This window comes from Geotrypetes seraphini, chromosome 5 (genome assembly GCF_902459505.1).
Source record: "Geotrypetes seraphini chromosome 5, aGeoSer1.1, whole genome shotgun sequence".
Lineage (NCBI taxonomy): Eukaryota > Metazoa > Chordata > Amphibia > Gymnophiona > Dermophiidae > Geotrypetes > Geotrypetes seraphini.
In genome coordinates this window covers 180,908,428-180,928,940 of record NC_047088.1, presented here as the reverse complement: position 1 = coordinate 180,928,940, position 20,513 = coordinate 180,908,428, and the positions used below count along the sequence as shown (strand labels likewise).

The following is a 20,513-nucleotide window of genomic DNA, read 5'->3' as shown; positions in this document are numbered from 1 at the left end:
AAACTCCGATGCCCAAGGAAAGTTCTGTAAATGTAAACAGATCTAAAATTTAGCAGATCTAAAGGAACATTTGGACTTCATGGACTCAGTCAGGTGCTTGATTTGTGCAGATGGGGAATTGCTCACCAGTGGAGGAGTTAGCATATTATATCTGCTGACCTTCTCAGTATCAAGGCTAAATAGGGTCTATATGTAGCATGGGCACCCCGAAAATGTTCATGTTTTATTTGGAGGTTTTGGTTTTTTTTTCATTTCCATTGAATGTCATTAATAGACTGCATTCTTTCCTGAGAAGGTATTCAGACATGATAGTTTGCACGTGTATCCTAGGGGGAAAATAATGCACACTATGGGCCTGATTCTATAAGTGGTGACTAAATTGGAGACGCCTAGCCGAGTTCCACGTGGAACTCAAAATTGATTAATTGGTATTGACCATGCCATTAAATTCCCATTTAAAAAATTACTACTATTACTACAACTACTATTAATTATTACTACTATTAATTATTTCTGTAGCGCTACCAGAAAGGAGTAATGTGCTCCCATTTTTTTTAATCCAAAAATAAGACGAACAGCAGTGTTCTGGATCAGTCTTCATTTTTTGATCCAGAATACTGCTGTTCGTCTTATTTTTGGATTAAAAAAATGGGAGCGCATTACTTCTTTCTACCAAAAACTTTATTGTTTGCCAGTGGAGTCCAGAGTCTTGTTTAATTTCTCCTGCATCTGTTTTAAGGCAGTTTTTGGTATGTTACCAGACTATCTTACCTATCATTTTTCCTTGAATCTTTCCACCAAGAGTACATGTAGGATAATTTTTTTTCAACTATCCCTCTGTAAAATCCTGCTTAAGTGCTGCTAAAAATTAGCAGTTAGCCCTGTAGAGGTGATTTAAGCAGCCAGGAGCCATTTCTAACTAGTTAAATTGCTTTAAATATCAACCCTTTAATATGCAAATGGCACTTACATTAAGGCACTAAAGTAACAGAATGTGTAAAAGGCCTTTACATGTAGAAAACCTTTATAAATTACTCGATACATATTTCATTTCTTTTCTTGCATGTGCTGTGTTATTTATCTTTGTTCTGTGTCTTGCAACCTTTACTTCAAAAAGCAGACATTAATTCCACCTTGGCAACTCATTTATTGCCAAGAAATAAAACTCGGTATCGTTTTATCTATCCAGTGGAACCAAATCATGATTTTGTATACTGTATGCTGTACTTTTTTGTTTCTGTTTGCTCTGTGTGTGTTGTTTCTGTGACACACCCAGGACACCTGCCATCATGCCTCCCAGCATCTAATTAAGCAAAACATGCACTGTTAAATTTTGTTGGCCAATTGACAGGTAACAGAGCTGGGAAAATCCTGGGTGAGTAGTGATAATTGACTTACCGGCAGCTGCATAAAGAAGAATATGCTGCAGCAGCCTAGTCACATTGCTGTGGACAGGTTATGCTAACTGTGCCACCAGAGGTGGAGGTGCTGCCCTTGCCTCTGTTGCAACCGCTGCAATCTGGTGTGGAAGAACATGCTGTCGTAACACCCAAAGGAAGAGATGCAACCTTGGCCTTGTTTGGGCCACGTTAGGCTGTCAGCGGTAAATATGGAGTTAGTGGAGAGAGAAAGAAACTTCACTGGTAGGGAAAGCTGGAAAAAAACGAAGACTAGAATGAAGGTGAAAGGAGGTACAGACAGATATACGTATAAACAACTCTTCTTCCTCCCTCACCCCCAAACAGCAGCACAATAAACTGAAAGAAATACACATACCTACCTCTCCTTAAAAATACATTGGTGGCAGCCATAGGCACCAGTGAATAAAGGGGATGGGACTTGATATATTGCTTTTTCTGTATGGTTTACATAATCAAAGCAGTTTACATGGGGCAATGAACTGTTAAGTGACTTGCCCAGAGTCACAAGGAGCTGCAGTGGAAATCAAACTCGCAACTTCAGGGTGCTGAGGCAGCTGCTTTAACTACTAGGCCACACTTCTTCACTCCTCTCCTGGGCACCCCCAATATTTGTAGCTCACACGCACATCTGTGCTAATCTCATGCATTCTCATTCTCTCTCTCCCATTCCTGCCCTAGCCCGGCATCTCCTACTTTCTTGGCACTCATAATCCACCAAACTTCCTTGAGGCAGTGCTGAACAGATGCTGCTTTTGACCAATGAGGGGGGGCCTTTCCTCTGCCACTCCTACCTCCACTGATGATGCTTCTGGTTTCTGCAGGCAGGAGTGGTAGAAGTTGGCCAAAAGTATCGTCTGCGTCAGAGGGAAGGCTTCTGGGTCAGTAGGCCGATCGCTGGTTTGTTAAAATTAAGACTGATCCAGAACACTGCTGTTCGTCTTATTTTTGGATTTAAAAAAATGGGAGCACATTACTCCTTTCTGGTAGCGCTACAGAAATAATTAATAGTAGTAATAATTAATAGTAGTTGTAGTAATAGTAGTAATTTTTTAAATGGGAATTTAATGGCATGGTCAATTACCATACCAATTAATCAATTTTGAGTTCCACGTGGAGCTCGGCTGGGCGTCTCCAATTTAGTCACCACTTATAGAATCAGGCCCATAGTGTGCATTATTTTCCCCCTAGGATACACGTGCAAACTATCATGCCTGAATACCCTCTCAGGAAAGAATGCACAGTCTTTAAGAGAGTGCACTATTAATGACATTCATTGAAAATGAAAAAAAAAAAAGACCAGGGGAGGAGGGAGCTGGCCAGAGGAGGTAAACAACCGCGGAAGGCACAAATTTGGGACGTGGAACGGAGGGGACAATGAGGGGTGCGTTGGGATACGGAAGGGAAGAGGAGGGGTGCATTTGGACAGGAAGGGAGGAAGAAGGGGCGCATTGGCACAAAAAGGGAGAGGCAGTACCCCAGTTTGTAAGTATGAGTTCGACGTAAGTCGAGTGTTCTTAAACCGGGGACTGCCTGTATCTAACTTGTATATTATTGAGTCAAGATTTAGCAGACTACGGTGTTTAAAAAAATCACTACCAATATACGGAAAGTTAGCATTTCTGAATATATGGATTTGCCACTGAACACCGGTAGCCATAAGGATAACTATGATAGCTGATTGCTATCCGTATATTATTTGTGATTAACTTTAGGTCACTTTTAGCAGGCCAACCATCAGCCACTTAACTATGCTTGAATAGTGACCAAATATCATCCATGCTCCGCAGGACTATAGGCCAGATTCAGTATATGGTGCTCAGAATTAGGTGCCATTATTATCTGTGCTCTACGCACAATGCCCATTAAATAATACTAACTTTGCACGCTTCTCACGCCTAAACTTGGATGAGAGCACTTACACTGCCAGAAGCTGATCTAAAGTTTCAAGTTTCAAGTTTATTGGTTTTTTAATATCCCGATCATAAAACAAATATCTGACCGGTTAACAATAAAATTTAAAATAGGATAGAAAGAATTAATTAATGGTGTATTGGAAAAATTAGGAAAAAAAAACAAAAAACATATAAAACATATACTGACAAACCTGACAGTGAGGATGAATGGGGAGGAAGGGGAAAGTTACATAATAAAGAAGAAATGAGATAGAGGGAAGGGATATAACATGAGGGGTAAGGGTGCATGGTATAAGAGAAATGCGCTGAAGAAAAGGTAAATTTTGAGGAAGAAATCAATGAGTGAACCGAGTAAAGATTAAGATTTGGCGAAGGCATCTTGAAATAGGTAAGTTTTAAGAGCAGTCTTAAATTTTGGTAATAGGGTTTCGTCCCGAAGAAATTGAGGGAGAGAATTCCATAATGTGGGGGCAGTTATAGCAAAGTTAGTTTTCCTAGTATAGTAGGATTCCTTTAAAGATGGAATGAAAAGCAGTTTTTGGTCAGTAGATCTTAAGGATCGAGGAGAACTTTGGGGGATTAATAATTTATCAAGAAATAGGGGCAGGTGAGAGTGTTTGATTTTAAAAGTGAGCAGTATGGTTTTATAAGTTATCCGATGGGTGACTGGGAGCCAATGAGCCTCTTTAAGAAGAGGGGTGACATGTTCAAATTTACCAATTTTGTAAATGAGTTTGATTGCGGTATTTTGAATGAGTTGCAACCGTCGAAGTTCTTTTTGGGGGAGTCCATTTAAAAGAGAATTACAGTAGTCTAAATGGGAGATGACTAAGGAATGAATTAAGGTATTAATAGAGTCGGTAGTTAAGATAGATCTGAGGGAACGGATAATACGTAATTTAAAGAAACAAGTTTTTACAACTGAACTTATGTGGTCGTGAAAAGTAAGCTCACTGTCTAAGATGACGCCTAATAATTTTATTTTAGTATCCATACGTATAGGTGTGGATTTAATATAAATTGTTCCTGGTAATATTTCTGATTTTTTGATGGGGAGAAGGAGACCACAAGATTTATCGACGTTGAGTGAGAGTTTATTAGAGAAGAGCCAATCACTTAAGATATCTAATTTGGTATTTAGATCGGTAATATCTAAAGGGTTTAAAGTGTTAATCGGGTAAAGCAGCTGTATATCGTCAGCATAGGCGAAAATAGAGAATCCTAATGATTGAGCGAGAGAGAGAAGAGGAGATAGAAAGATATTTAATAATAGCATATCCAGCTGATGGCAGTTAGGCACACAAATTCAGGTATTCTATAACATCACTCTGAGTTTATGAGAATGCCCCTGACTCACCCACGCCCCGTTATGATTTGGCATTTCTAGGAAATTTAGGCATGCATGTTATAGAATAAGGTGTAGGGCAGATCCACATGTATCATTCTCTCTGCAAGAACCTCTCCAACTCCTATATATCCTGTATGTCTATCCAATTAGATTGTAAGCTCCTCTGAGCAGGGACCGTCTATTGCACTTTGATTGTATAGTGCTGTGTACACTTTTCAGCGCTATAGAAATAATAAATATTAGTAGCAGTAGTAATGCCTAATTAGTGCCAATTAACTCCAATAGTTGATTGTTAGTGCCTAATTGACTAATTAATTTATGTGCATATCTGCGATTCGCGCACAAATTTGGATGACTTAAACAGAATCTGGGGGCGTATGGATAGTGCCGAAATAGCTAAAGCAGTTTTTGACAACATTATCATATGGAAGGTAAGTTTGTAAACTCACACTTGGTTAATGTGCATTTTCCGATTTTGCTTCCAGGCTTTGCTCCAGTTCTGATCCATACATAGTCTCCAGGATCCCTCAGCTCAAAAGTCATTTCTTTATGCAACAGTTCTCAGCCATTTAGACTACACAACTGTAATCTGTGCAAGCCTCCTATCCTATCTGCTCAAGTATCTTCAGACTGTCCAAAATGCAGCTATCCATATCTTATCTTGGGCTAGTAAATTTCATCACCATTGGCTTAAAATTTCTTTTCATATTCAGTTTAAGGTTTGTTCACTGTTTCACAAAGCCCTTTATTTTCATTCCTCACCTTATCTATCTAGTTTTTTATTTCCCTATGTAACACCTTACTTTCTTTGTTCTTCTAATGTCATCTGACTCTACTGCCTCCATCTCTGACACACTTGGAATCCACTAGAAAGAGTGCTTTCTGCTTTTTAGGCCCCTTTCTATGGAATTCTCTACCTCCTACTCTGTAATTAGAGTCTTCATACTTTGTCTTTAAGTCTGCACTGAAGACCCATATCTTTAGTCTGGCATATGGAGAACAGGCCTGAGACTGTCCATCAGTGCACACTTTCCTATGTATTTTTTTTAGCTCTAATTCTTTTCAGCTCCCTCTGTCCTATTAAATTTTGATGTCCTTTTCTGTTGAACTCTGTTTTTTAATTATGGGCTCCTTTTACAAAGGTGCATTAGGGCCTTAACGCGCAGAATAGTGCGCGCGCTAGCCACTACCGCCTCCTCTTGAGCAGGCAGTAGTTTTTCAGGTAGCGCGCGCTAATCCAGTGCGTGCGCTAAAAATGCTAGTGCACCTTTGTAAAAGGAGCCCTATGTTTGTAAATTGCCTTATTTTTACCAAAAGGAAAGGCAGTTATATAACATTTTAATATACCATAAAGTCAAGGACATACCAGTTTGACTGTAAAATATTGGCGTAAGTGCAGAGAATATGCACACAAGTTGCCACTAGTATATTAAACAAGCTGTAGGCTGTAAATAATGGAATTGTATAATATATGCATGTAAGAGTGGATTCTGCCCAGACACCGTGCATACCTACAGTAGAAATTATGCACCACGAAACTTGCACGCTTACTTTCAAGCTGGTCGGCTTTTTATAAGGCCACTTATGTACGTACATATCTAAAATTCCAGAATTTACATGCACTTTATGGGCCAGATTCAGTAAATAGCACTGAAAAATAGAAGCCGTGAAAAATCAGTGTTCCAGGATGAGCGCCCTTTACGGAACAGTTCCTAGCGGGGATTGCCGCGCCCAATTTTCAGTGCGAGGACATATGCCAACTGAATTCTGGTATAAATCCTGGCACACAAGTTGGGTGCGAATCCCTGAATTCTGTGGCACTACCCACACCTTTTAAGAACACCCCTGACCTACCCAGGTCCCTCTCATGGCCACATACCCTTTTGAGTTGCATGCTATGGGATTTCGGTGCCCTGCCAGATGCGCACTCAACTCCTAATTGGTGCCAATTAAAGTCAATAATTGATTGCTAGGGTACAGTTATTAGCGCACACTTCTCTGGATTACATCAAATTTGGACACAGATATTTGTGTGCCCTATAAAGAATCTGGGATTACCACCCCAGATTCAAAATTAGGCAGCTGTTTATATAAATGCTCCCATAGTGCTGTTGAAAATCGGCAGCCAGGGCACATTTACCAGCTGCCACTAATTGTATAAGTATTTTGGAATATCTAATCATATGTAATGAAAATGCATATAAAAACATTATTTGGGTACAGATTTAACCACTAGGCTCAGTAACTTCTGTATTATAGTTTTATAACACTTTTGAACATCTGGACTTCAAGTATTACAGCTGTAGTATTTGAGGAAGATGCCTCCTAACTTTAGATCTCTAGGAAGCAGCATCTTTTTGCCCTCCAAACTGAGACTGTAAATGTCCTCACAATAGATTTCAGCTAGCACAGTTGATATAGCTAAATGTATACACACGTTCACGAAGCATGCATTCTGGAAATCTGATCCTGTGTTTCCTGTAATCTTGAGCTTTGTTTATAAGAGCTGTGCTGAAACTGTCCAGGCTAACGTGGGAACAGAGATGGGGGGGCTCAGGCAGGGAAACATGCTAACCCAGGTTTAGGGAGTTGAAACACAAGAATAGGTCAGGCAGGTCTAAATGGCTCTGCCAGATTGTGGGAGATGGAAGCACAGTACAGCACATATATTTTAGCCACGTTAGGGTTGGCTTTCTGTTCTTAATCTTCTAGGTCGCCTTTATCTCAACCATTGTGGGCAGAACTAACTAGTCTTTTTCCCTTACCATTGTTCATTCCTTCCCTTTCCCCAACCTTTTTTTTTTTTGTAACCTACCAACTCCATCCTTTCCTCGTATTTCCTAGTTGGTTGGTTTGTTTAATTATATTTTATGTTCCCTACCCTATTTAATTTTTATATTTACGTATTTTAAACTTTTATTGTAAACCGCTTAGATTTACCATTGGTTTTATATTTGCGGTATTGAACTTGAACTTGCTTTTTTCTTTCCGATCTGGCAATTTCTTCCTATGCTTCCAGGCTGTCAGTTCATTCATAATGAAGGCTCAGATCTTCATATTGAACCTTCACTTGAGAGTGGAGGAGTATCCTACTGGTTAGAGCAATGGGCTAAGATGCAGGGCTGGCCTTACCACCAAGCAAACTAGGGCAGCAGAATTTGGAGTAGCAGCAAAGGAGCAAGCAGAGTCAGATAAGTGAGCTAGAATGGCTGGTGGAGATCCCCAAACTCTACTAGACAGAGAGAGCTGAGTCAGCTAGGCAAGTCAGTGGAAACCCTGTGCCGCAGCTCTCCCCCACTCTTCCTTTTCCTTTATATGGCTAGCACAGTGAACACATCCAAAACTTACTTTGCATAGTCAGTGTCAGGAAGTGCTGGCCTCATGACCATGTGTTTTGAAAGTGCTCATGCCATCAGCCTTTAGGAGAAAGCTGTGGAGAGCCAGAGCACAACTGAAGCTCGTGACGAGTGAATAAGTTGTGGTCTACAAGCAAGTCAGTCTAGGACGCTGATCTAGCTAAGATGCTTGGTGATATTGCCAGAACATCCCTAGGCCATCATTTTAAAGAAGCATCAAGCTCTATGTGAAGTGCCCCCAGTGAGGGAAAGCCCCACTGACAAATTAGAACCCCCACTGGTTCCCCCTACTATCTGGCATGTCATTGCTGGTCTTTTAACCCCATAAGGAAGCTGCATTCTTATTAATTAAAAAAAAAAAAAAATAATGCTCACGGTGAGTTACAATAAATAAACAACAATAAAATTCAACCTAAACCCCCAAAATAAAATCATCCTACTGAAACGTTTTCTTCTAACCATACAGTAAATCTTCCTTATCCATAGTTAAAAAGCCAAGTTTTACCAGTTTCCAGAATTTCTTACATTCCCTTCCAACCATGCAGTCAATGAAAGGGCATTATTCTGCTACTACGGAAAACAAAATTGGGAATGTTATAATGCCTTTGCATTGCTCCATGGTGTGACTGCACCTCAAATACTGTGTGCAATTCTGGTCACTGCATCTCAAAAAAGAAATTCACTACAAAGAAATTCAAACTGCTTTGTCGCCTCTTTGTCTCCAACTACCACTGAAATGCTTTCATGTTTCCTTTATATATACCGTATATACTCGAATATAAACTGGGATTTTTGGGTGAAAAAATTGGCCCAAAAATGGGGGTCCCGGTTTATAATTGGGTCAATGACCCCTCCCAGAATTTTTTAAGGCTGCCGCCGCCAGGCTCTACTCCTCTCCTCCTTCCTGCCCTATCTTCATAACTCTGCCGATCTGGTGGAGGTGCAGCGGATCCTCTGCTGATTGCTGGTGGAAGTACAGCGGGCGGAAGCAAGCTTTCCAAACTCCTGCCCTGCTGCGCGATCCAATTTCGCCATCTGAGCTGCACAAGCAGCAGCACGATTTGGCGCTGCTTCTCGGCGCTGAGCGGCTTCCTTACTGGCTCCCGCGAATTCTCGCATGTCAGTATGAAAGTAAGGAAGCTGCTCAGCGCTGAGTAGCAGCGCCAAATCGCACTGCTGCTCTGCAAGCTCAGATGGCGAAATTGGATTAGTAGAAGAGGCCCTTAGTCACATTCTCTATATGTTATTGATTCTATAGCTTTATGTTTTGATCCTATAGCATGTTATTGATTCTGTAATGTCAGTATCTCTGTTCCTAAAAACTTTGTGTATGTATCCTTGTAACCCGTTCTGGGCTCCTGGGGAGGATGGGCTATAAAAATGAATAAATCAATCAGATCTCAACCAGATGCTCAGACCCTTGCTGACTTCTTAAACAAGATAAAAAAATGTACAAATTGAGGTTGAGAAAGCAGTCACCACTATGCATCCAGAAGATGCTCCACATCTGATCATCTGATGATAACTGATCCTTGTACTGTCAACCAAATCTGGTTTACAGTATTTAAAATTTGATTAAATGCTTATACAAATTTCTAAGCGCTGTATATAATTTAAAAAATGGGGTACAAAGCATACAGAGAAATATGCATCTTCATGACTCTAACAACCTCCAACACAACCAGACTCCTAAAAAACCTTTCAGCTCAAAGCAGCATCCTTGATAAATGCCCCACTCATCATCAACAGATGCCCTGGACTAAATTATATCCTGGATCACTAACCTCTTAAACAACCTGCTATAACTTGGCCAATTACCATCTCAAATGGGACACATCACCTCGCCCCCATCCCTAAGAGCCAAACACTGACCCTCTAACTTTAGCTCTATTGTTGGCAACCCTATACTAAGTAAACATCTACAAGTATATATCTGCAAACAGCTCTCCGGCTACATTGAAAAATACTTCTGACTCCTGCTCTCCCAGTTTGGCTTTCACCCTCAACATAGCACAGAACTTCTGCTGTTAACCTTACAATCAAACAAACCTTAAGCATGGGACACCAAGAAGTCCTACTCCAATTCAGTATATCAGCTGCCTTTGACTGTCAACCACCACCTATTCTTAACCAAACTAGGGCACTGTAAACTGGTTCAAAGACTTTCTACAGAATAGGAATTATCTCATCAGCATAGATGGGGTACTCTCCAAGAGCTGGCAAGCATTCTGTGACATTTCCCATGGTTCCCCACTATCCTTTATAACTATCCTTTATAACTATTCCCCACTATTCTTTATAACTTTTTCATGAATTCCCTGGGCCACTTTAACTTCAGCAGCAATGAATGCTTCCTGTCTTATTCAGATGACATCCTCCTTCTCATCTCGATCAAATGCAACTCTACTGATGTCTTCCAGAGAATATCTAATGGCAGTAACAAAATATACTTCTGGGCTACACTCAATAAACTCAAACTAAACACAACAAAACCCAAAATACTGTGGTTCACAGCACCTTGCAAATAGTCCCTACAACTATCACACTACCCTCTGGAACCGCTCTAAACACAGACAAAACTTCTAAAATAGTTGGAGTCTTACTCAACTCTACCTTATCCTATGAACCCCAAATCTCCAACCTATGGAAAAAAATCATCTACAGCATGAGACAGTTAAGAGTAATCAGATCATTCTTCCATGATCACCAGTTTGCCATACTAATGCAAATGCTTGTACTATCCCATTTAGACTATTGTAACTCTCCCTAAACTCATATAAAAACTTCACTTATCCGCAAGCTACAATTGATACAAAACACAGCAATAAGACTAGTATTCAAACTGAAAAAATTTGATTCCATTTCACATTTCTTCAGCAATCTGCACTGGCTTCCTATCATGTATAATGTTTCACATCCTATATGCAAACTCCCCTGAACCTCTTATAAACCTTTTCATCAATTCTTGGTCTACATCATCTAGAGGCCTCAAGTCACTTCTATTGATTCTATCTTCTACCAAAGGAGTAAAATGCAAGCACATATTTAACTTACTACTCACCTATCTTGGCACAAAGACCTGGAACAACCTTCCAATGATTGTCAAGGCTGAACCTGACTACCTCAGATTTCTTAAGAAATACACTATGGACACCTAACAATCACAGCCAACCTTGACAAACTACACAACATTGCATCACTGAAGTGCAGAACAACCTCATAACCTGCATCTTCCTTTACCTTACTCAGTTGAAACTATTATACTATGCTGTATATCTAATGTTTTCACAATTCTTACCACTATGATAGATTCAACTTTATCCTTCACCAGTATATAGCTTAATTATCTGTTCACCTTATGTTACCATTGTATTTCCTAAACAAATTGCAAAACTCTAGAATTATAAGTCACCTTGAACCTAGATAGGCATATAACGACCCAGAAATTGTTGATTAGATTAGATATGATAGAAATCTATAAAATACTGAGTGGAGTGGAACAGGTGGATATGAATCACTTGCTTTTTCTTTCCAAAAATACTAGGACGAGGGGACATGCAATGAAGCTACCAAGTAGTAATTTTTTTTTTTAATAATTTATTTATAATTTCTATACAACCAAAAATGGTACAAGAAATACTGACTAAAGAAAAATGTACAAAGCAATATACAACTTATAAAGTCCTCAATTCAAGGAGGTAGGCAAGACATAAACTGAAAAACCCCTGGGGAGAAGGGATATAAGTGCAATTAAAACATAAAGCAAAAGAGCAGATATTGACCTACTATTTAACTAAATTCCGCAATAAACACTTGAATCATTCTGGCTGCGTTAGAGTCCCTTTATTCTCCAAGAAAAAACCTAATTGGGCAGGCTCAAAAAATATATATTTATTGCCTAGATAGGAAATAAAACATTTGCAAGGAAATCTTAACTGAAAAGTTGCCCCATAGAAATCACTTTAGGACGAAATTGCAAGAATTCTTTCCTGGATTGTGTCCATTTCGAGACATCTGAAAATATGTCTACCCTTTCACCTAAAAAGGTGATTTGTTTTAAATTAAAGTACAATTTCAACAGCATTTCTTTATCCTGTAAAAATACAAGAGAGACTAGCAATTTTGCCCGACCCACTGTTTCAATTTCAGAAGATTGCAATATAGCTGATACATCTAGTTGCATAGTTTCTAAAACTTTTTCTTTTTGAACATTTTTTAAATAATAAATTCTCTGCATCAGGGGAAGATTTGATTCCGGAACTTTTAAGATTGTCAACATAAAGTTCTTAAAGAGTTCCTGAGGAGACATAAATTTAGCTATTGGAAAATGAAGAATCCTTAAATTCAAGTTTTTCTGTTGATTTCCCAGGTTTTCTATCTTCCTCAGAAACATCATTCCATTAGTCATTTGTTTAGTCACCAAATTTTTATTCTCAGTTGTTAATTTCTCTAGTTTAGAAAGTTCAACTTTCTGCTGCTGAACTGAAGTCTCCAAAAGGGTTATCCTGGAAGAGGAGTTTAAGGTAATAGATATAAAATTTGTACAAACTGAGTGCAGGTTTTCAATCGCTGACCAGATAGAATCAAGAGTCACTGCCTGTGGGTTCTCCAGTGGCTTGAGGGTGAGATAGCTGCCAGATTTCCTTGGGCTATATCCCCAGAGAGCAAACTCCGGGCTTCCTCGCCCTCCCCACCACTTGTCCCCTCAGGTTCCGTGCTTTCAAGGTGCAACGACTCCTGTCCTAGAGTCGGCATCGCTGAAATCACTTCCGGGTCAATTTCGGGTGCAGTACGTGCCATGTTCGATGTATTCGGCATGCCCTCCAGCAGCGTCTGCTCTCTCGATGTTTCGCCGGTCTTTGGGGGCATGTGCGGTCCTTGCAGGCTCAGCTAAGGTTCGCTGTCCAAGCTGTGCTCTGCCACACTCACAGCAACGGATGCACCCGATGAGTAGGATTGGACTGTAAACGCTGTTATTACAGTCTGTCGCGGAGTTGAAGAGCCAGAGGTAGGTGGAGGAAAACCTCTCTGTTTTCCCCTTCTTTTAGTCATCAAAAAAACTGTGTTAAAATGAAATTCAAAGACAAAGTTGCCATGTGAACGGGAGCTCTCAACCCTGCTTCTACTCAAGACGCCATCTTGCCTTCCCCAAGTAGTAAATCTAAAATAGAGAATGACACGGTGACAAAATTCTTCACCGTTCCCGTCCCCGCGGATAACCGCGGGAAACCATCTTCATGTCATTCTTTAAGGAGAGAGGAAAGAATCAGAGTATAATTGGGCACAACCACTGCCCGCAAGCTTTGCTTTTAAGACTGCTGGTGTAGAAGGACCGAAGTTGAAATAGACACTAGAAAATGACATGGGATTATTTCCCGCGGTTATCCGCGGGGACGGGAACGGTGATGAATTTTGTCACCATGTCATTCTCTAATCTAAAACAAACCAGAGAAGATATTTCTTCACTCAATGTATAATTAAACTTTGGAATTTTTGCCTGAGAATGTAGTGAAAGCAGTTAGCTTAGCAGGGTTTTAAAAAGGTTTGGACAATTCCCTACAAGTAAAGTTCATAAACTATTATTAAGATGGATTTAGGAAAATCCACTGTTTATTTCTGGGATAAGCAGTATAAAATCTGTTTTACTCTTTTGGAATCTTGCCCGGTACTTATGACCTAGACTGGCCACAGTTGGAAACAGGATACTGGGCTTGAGGGACCTTCAGTCTGTCCCAGTAAGGCAACTCTTATGCTATTTGTCCCCAAAACACAGAATCTCTCTGTCTTGTAACTTTGGTACAACGGAGGAGTCATGAGGATAAGATGTCAATCAGCCACGGGTATACAGTTCAAAGTACACTTTAGTGGTACTTGCACTTTACTACCAATAAAGTGTACTTTGAACTGTATACCCGTGGCTCAATTATTGACATCTTATCCTCACGACTCCTCCGTTGTGCGTGCTTCTGTCGTCATTGAAGCCTTTTTGGGCTTTCTCTTCATTGTAACTTTGGTAAACACAGTAGTGACTGCTAAAAAGAGTGAAGTAATCCCTGTGAGATTTATGGTGCTAAAATATTAGTAGGATCCTGAGATTTCTTGAGATGAGCATCTCAAAAATCTAGACACAACCCTATTCTTTGCTAACAAGATCAGGAAAACACGATAACTTGATTTCTTTCTAGTTAACCCCTTGCAGCTATCCGTATATATTGCCTGCAATTGGAAAGATAATTTTAGGCTTAGTTTTCAAGAGTGGTGGAATCACCCCTGTGTTATCAAGAAATATGAGGAAATAATTGCATTAAAAACAAAATAATATTGCTAGGTGTACCAAAATCTTGGCCCCTCTTGATGAATTTTGCAAGGACTTGAATGTCAACCCCAATTAACTCCATTATGTTTATGATTTAAGAATTTGCAGCTTACTGTATTGTTTCATTTTTACATTGTTTGTATTTGATTCATTTCAATAAAAATATGATTAAACAAAAAACACTACAAACCCTTGCAGCTATATTTTGCACTAGTTGCAGCCACTTAAGCTCCCTCCTTGAAAGACTGGCATAAAGATAATTATGGTCATCCAGTCTGTTCATAATCAGAAATTATGTGGAGGCTCATTTTCAAGGCAGATAGGATCCAATATTCAGTGCCATTTACTGTAGGTGGCCAAGAAACAGATATAAATTAGCATACCAGCTCCTTATTTCTCCAAAATTTGTATATCCAAGTGAAAACCAGAGTCTAGAAAAACCTCCAGACTTTTAACTACTGGAGTTAATTTCAGTTTGACCCCTCCCCCCCCAAAAAAGATTGCACTGCTAATTTTCCCTTTGCAGCTGTTTCACATGCAGTCTGACAGTATGAGTGTTAATCTGTACATATTAAATAAATCAGCCAACATCTCTAAACACCTATTCAGCATAGGTCATGAGGGTCAAAGAGCAGCCTCAGGACAGCCATTGCTACTTTGTGTTATATTGGGCAGGGGCAAGCTTGGAGGCCTGAGAGGCATTAATCATGGGGAGCAGTGTTCCTATTGCCTGAGGAACTTTATCTGAATAGAAAATCAATGTTTTGCCCTTATTCAGGGCTTCACAATATACAGTAACATAAGAAATAGCATAGAGGGATCATTTCAATATAGAATAAATGTTATTGCAGTGATTCCCAAACTGGGTTCCTCAAACTCTCTTCACGACTTCCTCAAGAAATTAGATAGAATCTGTTTGTATGACCTCGGTGTATGAAAAAAATATTTTAGGGGTTCTGCCATAGTATCACTGTGTTATTGGGTGATTCACTTTATTCCTAGGCACTCAGATTCAGATGCTCCACCGAAATTTATGTCCTATTTTGAAGAGTTGGTTAATGTTTAAACAGAGAAAATTTGGTAGTGGAAAAATGGTGCAAAATTCATCTAACCTACTGCTAACTTATAGATCTTGTTTGTGTTCTGACTGTATCCTTCTCTTTTCACCACCATTAATAAATATTTTGTTCGCTGCTTTGATTTTGGATTTCTGTTTTGCCCCTACCACCTCCATAACTCTACCCTTCTTTACATGGGCGTCAGAATGGGGGTGGCCACAGGGGCCATGCCCCCCCAAAAAAAAAAACTGGTGGCCGGAGGTCAAAAGAAATGGCTCTCCAATCTCTTCCACCTACCTCCTCCCCAGCCGCTCTCAATTTAAATCTTCAGGCAGTGCCATCGGCGTGCCCCGGAAGTCTTCATTCTGCAGTGTCAGGTTTCAGGATTATTTAAAAATTTGATATACCGCCTTATCAAAATTCAAAGCAGTTTTACATAATATAAAAACAAGTATAAAAAGAGCGTACGTTAAAAACAAATTACAAATAATGCTACAAACAATCAAACGCACTGACAAACATTAACTTAAGGAAAAGGGCAGAAATACAATTTGTAAAAAGAGAAAGCGGGGGAAAAGGACCAAAACAAAAGGAAGGGGAACGATAAAATAAATAGTCTAGTATTTTGTAAAATAGGCTAAAATGATTAAAAAATGGCATGGAACAGGTTTCCATTACCGTCCTTAGAAGGACTATTATACACCGAAAGCGTCTTTAAAAAGAAAGGCCTTCAAGTTACTTTTAAATTTATCAAGGGATGTAATTTCTCTTATATAATTTGGTGCTGAATTCCAGATAGTAGGGGCCGTAACAGAAAAGATGCTAGTACGCATAGTGTTAATGTATCTTAAAGATGGGATGGATAGCAAGTTTTGATTAGATGAGCGTAATGTACGATGGGGGGATATGGGGGACAAGTGGCCTGTTAATGAAATCAGGTTGGCCGGAAATTATGGTCTTGTATGTCAGTAACATTATTTTATAGGAAATTTGATGATATATAGGCAGCCAGTGAGCATTGATCAAAAGAGGTGTGACATGATTGTATTTTTGTACTTTTGAAATGGCAGTATTTTGAATAATTTGAAGACATTTGATTTCTTTCTTAGTGATTCCTTTGTATAGTGCATTACTGTAATCTAAACAAGAAATAACGAGCGAATGAATAAGAATATTTAATGAAGATTGATCTAATCATTCGAAGACGGTAGAAACATTTCTTAACTACTGAACTTATTTGTTCATGGAACGAGAGTTTTCCGTTGAAAGTAACACCAAGAAGTTTAATAGAAGTGACTATTTGAATTGAAACTGATTTTATTGTTATGGGACAGGGAAGGGAAGACCATCCTTGACTGGGAAAATCATTACTTTAGTTTTGCTGATGTTAAGGGCTAACATATTTGTGCTTAACCAATGGCTGATTTGTTCCAGTTTCAAGTTAATAGATGAAATATCTGCAGGGTTGTCCAGATCAACAGGGTGGGTAAGTTGAATATCATCCGCGTAAGAGAAGATAGAGAACCCAATAGATTGCCCTAATGTGATGAGTGGAGCAAGGAAGATATTAAACAACATAGGGGAAAGAATGGAACCTGTGGGATCCCATAATTGTTAGGGAAAGTGTCAGAGGTAGAGCCATTAAACTGGACTTTCGAAGAACAATCTTTAAAATATGATTTAAACCAGTCTAACACTTGATCAGAGATCCCTATGTCACAAAACCTATGGATTAACAATTGATGATCTATAGTATCGAAGGCTGATGATAAACCAATGAAATAAGTAAAACTGATTTATGATGATCTAATTAGTACATGATGTTAGTGGTTAACCCTATCAAGGATAATTCTGTTGAATGGCTTTTACAGAAACCCGTCTGAATAGGATGGAGGACATTTGTTTGTTCAATGAAATCAGAGAGTTGATTAAAAACAATTTTTTCTGTAAGTTTAGACAAAAATAGAATATTGGAAATAGGACGGTAGTTAGTGATCTTTGTTGCACTGACTTTGTTGTCTTTAATAATGGGAAAGACGATTGCTTCTTTCCATTGTTTTGGAACAGTACTTGTAGTGAGACTAGTTTCAATAGTTGCTGCAGAATGAAGACTTCTGGGACAGGCCATTGGCACAAGGCTCATTCGTCACTGATGGCTGCCCGAAGATTTAAAATGACAGTGACTGGGGAAGAAGTAGGTGGGGGAGCCAGGAGCCGGAGAGAGAGGTCTAAGACAGAGCTTTGGGCTCCCCCCACCCCTCCCCCAAACAAAAAGTGTTCTGCTCCCTTTGTTTCTTTATGTAAAGAAATGGCTTCAGATCTTGGACTCTTAGTGGTAGGATAAGATAGGTAGGAAAGAAATGGAATTTGGCTGCACTATCATTCACTAGAGAATACTTTAATATAGGCTGGTATTAGACATGCTGGGCCCAGGGCAGATTTTAAGAGAGCTCCAAAGTCTGCCAGTAAACTGTGCTGCCTTCAGTTTTGGGCAGTCTTGGGGTCCTTTCTGGTGTGGGGACCTAATACATGTGACTTGTTTTTTACCTTGCTAACACTGGCTGCCTGGCTCTGCTCTGATATGGAACTACATGTCATATTTTTCATCAAAAAAAGGTAAAAGTTACACTCCTATCTAAAGTCTTTTATTCTTTCTCCTAGGTTCCTGGTGCAATTCAAACAGGACAAAGTCTGTGTGAAGTTCATACAGGGCAATCAGAAGAATGGCAACATGCCAACGTGCAAACGGAAAAACAACCGTCTCTTAGAAGTGGCTGTGCCTTAACTGCAACATCACCACCCTCCCTTGATAGACTTTGTTTCTTTATAACAGTGCAATTTCAGAGGGCTCGTGTGTTTTGTATAATTGTGATTGTAAGCTGCCAATGGTTAATCAGCTTTTAAATCTAGCTTTCCTTTAACTCAGGGGTGCACAACTCCAGTCCTCAAGGGCCAAATCCAGTCAGGTTTTTAGGATTTCCCCAGTGAATTTGCATGAGATCTATTTGCCAGCACTGCTTCCATTGTATGCATATTGATCTCATGCATATTCATTGGGGAAATCCTGAAAACCTGGCCTGGCAAGGGCCGAAGTTGTGCACCCCTGTGTTAACTGAAAGTCTGTAACCCTTAATACTCATTGAACATTGGCAGCATTTAAAAAATAAAAAATCCAGTTGCAATATCATACACAGTTTTCTCTTGTCGGTCGTACATGTTTAGTACAGTACAGAACAATGTCATTTTCCTACAAACTTATCTTTATCCAATCAGGAACTTATAGACAGTGAATCAGTGCCGGCTGATGCTACCGTCAACATGGGAAAGACACCTTTTGGAATTTCTCAGCCATAAAAATATGATTTTGAACAACTAGGTGGGGTCATGTTGAGGTCAGGGAATTTCAAAAGCATTGAGCAGTATATACTGATCCAGTAGCTATATAAAGAATCTTTTATCAAATAAGAGCAACCTTAGTAAAAGTGGAATTAATAAGTCCAAAAGACTTCAGAGGCAATTTTAAAAGTGAATATGAACAGAAAATCCACCATGTTCATAGCTGATTTACCCCCTGAGGCCCTCTTTTAAGTTTATGCAGGGATATCCCTACAAGCACAAACTTAGAAACATTTTAGGCAACTGCCTAGGTGGATTTTCTATCCATGTAAATTTGCCCCTGAACAGGCACTAGGTGCTGAATCATGTTGGACTTATGGACTATAATATGAAATGTTTTGGGCTATTTGGTCCACTTTTACTAAGGTTACCTCTAAATTTTGGATATGCGGGATATACATGTTTAAATAAATAAATAATATATTGCTGCAGTCTCAGTATATGCTGCCCTGAGGTTTTGGTATTATTGTTTGCAGCATTTGGACCTTTTGTTCTTCTTGCTTGTTTGTGGGCAGGGAATCTGGGGGGAACAGTTATATGTGAGTGGCATCAGCCCTAATGCAATATGATCACTGTTAATGCTATCAATAGAAGTAACGGGGGCAGCAAGAATGAATTCTACAAAACATGAAGTACATCTGATTTATTTGAAATAAAGAAGGTGCTGCAATGAGCTAGGATTCCTGTGGGTCCAGTCTTTTAATTACTCACTAAAGGGTGAGATGGAGTCATTTTCTTAAGGAGATGGCAGTGAGCTTTTTGTTTAAGTGAGCTTTCCTCTGCAATTTACGGTAATTTTTGATCACACACGTGGCAGGAGTAGGCCTGCTGCCTACCATGGGCAAATACAAATTCTTTCACTCTCGATCCAGGACTCAGTTTAACAGTTTATTACGCATTAAGGGTTACAGGCCTCTCTGGATATTAATATGTACCATAGAATGTGCAATAAAACATTTAAGACATCTTGAGAAGGTTATTTATATGACACATTAGCATATGAAGAAGACATGTTTGGTACACGATGTGTATTTTAGGCTGCAGTTATTTTTGTTATTAATTTGCAGTTTCTAGAATTGATACTACAGTTGTCATCGTTAAGGGAAAAATTGCAATGCAATAACTTTATAATTCAAAGGGGTAATGTGTATGTACATATATTAAACAAAATACCCTGATATTATGATAACTTAAAGTTATTCTATTTCTGTTACTTCTGGTACTCTGTAATAACAATATTTTTATATTTTAAACTGTTTTCCATCTGTTTTGTATTAGTCCTGTGCCTGATGTAAGATGTGCACAAACACCCATTACAATCAAAAACTTCATTACCGGTATTAAATTGCCAATGTAGCAGATGACACATACTCTTTTATAAAGCTAAGACATTACCTGAAAAATTTGTTGAGCATTCTTTTGTTTGTTTGTAGGTTGATTGTTGTTTGATGGTAGCTTCATGATTCATAGAGTAGACGATAGTCCATCTCTTACAATATCATCAAAGTGAATTACCTTGCATTGACAATGAAATCACAGATAATAAACATCAGTCATATAGAAAATATTTTAAAAATCCTACAGCTTCTCATGAACTGCATAGATATTTGTTTTCTTCTCTCAGTTCCACTGGCAGCTGGTTCCACAAGATCAATCTTGCATAACTAAACACAAACTACCCATAACTAAGGGGGTCCAAGCCAGT

At 39.2% G+C, this 20,513-nt stretch overlaps 1 protein-coding gene across 9 annotated transcripts in view; it reads left to right on the top strand.

Annotated features, from left to right (window-relative positions):
- MYO1B (myosin IB) overlaps positions 1-20,205 on the top strand; it is a 423,667-nt gene extending 403,462 nt beyond the window's left edge. For all 9 annotated transcript variants that reach the window (XM_033945224.1, XM_033945231.1, XM_033945228.1 and 6 more), the window contains one exon: positions 18,074-20,205. In XM_033945224.1, the coding sequence (XP_033801115.1) occupies positions 18,074-18,197 (124 nt within the window). In that variant the 3' untranslated portion in view covers positions 18,198-20,205. The remainder of the gene's footprint in view (positions 1-18,073) is intronic.
- The last annotated feature ends 308 nt before the right edge of the window (positions 20,206-20,513 follow it).